Source organism: Arachis ipaensis, chromosome B7 (assembly GCF_059453495.1).
Source record: "Arachis ipaensis isolate K30076 ecotype BB chromosome B7, ASM5945349v1, whole genome shotgun sequence".
Classification (NCBI taxonomy): domain Eukaryota; kingdom Viridiplantae; phylum Streptophyta; class Magnoliopsida; order Fabales; family Fabaceae; genus Arachis; species Arachis ipaensis.
The window spans coordinates 9,458,356-9,461,219 of record NC_142442.1 but is presented as its reverse complement, the minus strand read 5'-3'; the positions used below and the strand labels follow the sequence as shown (position 1 = coordinate 9,461,219).

The window sequence follows — 2,864 nt, the reverse complement described above, 5'->3', positions numbered from 1 at the left end:
TTCTGCATTTCCAGGTTAGCGCGTTTCGCTTATTCTTTCCTGTTATTTTGTGAATGCTGCTCTGTCTTTTGCCATGCATTGTTCTGCCTGTTTTTAGTTTTGCGTTTGAACTAGTTTCTTTGGGGGGGTAGTTGTTGAGTTTTTGGAGGGGTTGAGCACCGCCGTGTTCATTCGGTGATGGCGGTGTACCGCCGCGTTGGTTTGGTAGTGGTGTGTAGGTTTCTGTCTTGCTTCTGTCTAGGGTTAGCAGGCTGATGGTGGTGCTCCTCCCTGTTTTAGGTATGCAACGGCGGAGAAATGAGGGTGTGAGAGCTCCAGTAGCCCCTTCCAGGGGCGTTCCGAATCGTTATGGTTGGGTGACTAGTGATGTATGGGGCGTTCCGTCGCGGATGACGGAGGGCGACCTTCAACGGCTCCGTGATCAGGGGGCCATCTGTGGTGGTGGTGATGAGGAGGGGCGGTATGAGCTCGTCCTCCCGGATGCCGACGAGCGCGTTTGTTACTTGAATCTGCATTCCCCCACCGTTCCGGATTGGATGTGGGTTTATGAGTCGATGTTCACTCGGCTTGGCGTGCGACTCCCCTTCTCGCCATTTGTTCAGGATCTGTTGAGTCGGTGTTCCGTGGCGCTGTCTCAACTTCACCCGAACAGCTGGGCTGCTGTGCGGTCGTTTGAGTTGGTGTGCCGGTATCTCGACCTTCCGGCTTCCGTTCCTGTTTTTCTTTTTCTTTTCTTATGCACTCTCCCGACTAAGGAGGGGAAGCATAAGAAGGGGTATATGTCTTTCCGTGCTCAGCCTCATCACCGTATTTTTGGCTTATTTGAGGATTCTTTTCATGGTTTTAAATGGGAGTATTTCAAGGTGCGTCCTGTCCAGGGGCACCATCCATTCTGGCTGTCGCCGGAGGGCGTACGTCGGTTTCCGACATACTGAAATTTCCAAGCTGGCCCGTCTGTTCTGACTAAATTCACCTACGATGGTTTGTCCCAGGAGGATAAGGACGTTGCCAATGTTTTGTGGCATTTGTTTGGTGAGCGTCCGTTGAATCCTCGGGACGTTATGGGGGATCCCGAGGCTTGTCGGGCGTATATTGGTGTGTGCCTTGTATTTTTCCCGATTTTATGTGTTCTATTTTTCTCTTTTTGTAACTTACTTTGTTATTTTTTATTTCTTTCAGTTGAGATGGCTGGTGGGTTGACTTCTCTGGCTAGGTTGAAGGCGGCGATGGGCCGGGAGGAGGGATCCTCGTCTCCTTCTACCCCTGTCTCCAATCCTGCCGTGGAATCTCTACAGGTTTCCCAGGAGGTGATTTCCTCGGCTGCACGGGCCGAGGTTCAAGTTTCCCCTGGCCCTGTGAACTCTCCTAAGGTTGTGGTAGTGTTGGCTGCTGAGGCTTCTCGGAAGAGAAAGAGGCCCGAGGACCCGAGCAGTGAGACTTTTGAGGAGGGTTTGGTGCCAAGTGTGATGGACCGTCGTTTTGATGCCCCGGGTTTTATTGATCAGCATTTGATGCCTGGTACGGAGCCTTATTTTGATGGCTGTGACGTCTCGTTCCAGGCCAAGTCAGTGTATCGTGCTCTCCTTCGCTCTGCTGTTGTTGTTCGGAAGGCTGAGCCCGTGATGGCTCAGGTCGGTTTATTGGACAAGAAACTTCGCCAATCTCAGGCTGAGGTGGCTAAGTTGAAGGAGGAGCTCGAGGCTGCCGAGATTGCGAGGAGGAAGGCGGTGAAGTCTTCTGAGGAAGCCGGGGCGGAGATTCTCCGGCTTTCCGAGGTTGAGACTTCACTCCTTTCTCAGCTGGGCGAGGAGCGGCGCAAGGCTTCCGATGCGGGTTCCCGGGCTGCCGTACTTCTTGGCGAGACGGAGGCTCTGAATGCCGAGGTTGCTGCATTGAAGAGGGAGAAAACGGAGCTGTTGGCCGATGCTAAGGATGCAATTGCTGCTACCGAGGAGACGATGAAGGCGCAGGCCCTGGTGCTTGCTCCGGGAGTGGATGTGTCCGTGATGGGAGCATTCAAGACCGTTCGTGATGGCCGGATAGTCGACCTCGAGTAGCTATATCTTTGTAATTTTTGTTCTCCCGCTCTTTTAGACTAACTTTGTTTTTTGGATACTTTTGGTTTGGCCGTGGGCCGTGTAACCGTGACTTCGTAGCTTTTGGATTTTGTTTTAACAACTTTTCGAGCCGTTCGGGCTCTTTTCGTATGTTCCATTTTAAAGCTATTCCGTTTAATTAATCTTCTTCCCATATTTGGGATGAGTGGACCGTCGTGTGGTCGGGTTTATATGGATATCCGTGGGTTGGGCCCGGAGGGTGATCGGTCCTCCAGTTGTGGCCGTGTTTTTGTTCCGTATTGTGTGAAAAAAAAATAAAGAATTTAGGGATAGCTTTGTAATGTGATTTTATTGATGGGTGGGCCTCGTTAAAACCCTCCGTTGTTGGCGGGAAAGAGTACCCGAGTTTGATACATAGGCGTAGTTTTGAAATGTAAATGTAAATTTGCAACCACTGAATAAGTAAAGCGAAAGCGTAAAAGAAATCGGGGGAGGGGGGGAATGGAGACCTGAGTTGGTTTTAGGAGTAGTATCGCCGTAAGTTGGCGGCGTTCCACGTTCTTGGGACTTCGTTACCGTTAAGCCGTTCGAGCTTGTACGCTCCTTTCCCGATTGCAGTTTTGACTCTGTATGGTCCCTCCCAGTTGGGGGCGAGTTTCCCTTCTTCCGGGGTTGGGGGACCGATGTTGTTTCGTCGTAGGACGAGGTCGTCTGTTGTGAACTCTCGCCGAATGACTCCGTGGTTGTATTTTAGGCTGATTCTTTGTTTTAGGGCTAGCTCTCTGAGATGGGCTACGCTTCTTATTT

General features: G+C 51.2%; 1 protein-coding gene across 1 annotated transcript; it reads left to right on the top strand.

Annotated features, from left to right (window-relative positions):
* The first annotated feature begins 1,184 nt into the window (after positions 1–1,184).
* LOC148550303 (uncharacterized) lies at positions 1,185–2,057 on the top strand. The gene has a single exon (XM_088493191.1). It carries the CDS (start codon positions 1,185–1,187, stop codon positions 2,055–2,057), a length of 873 nt encoding a protein of 290 aa, XP_088349317.1.
* Positions 2,058–2,864: the final 807 nt, after the last annotated feature.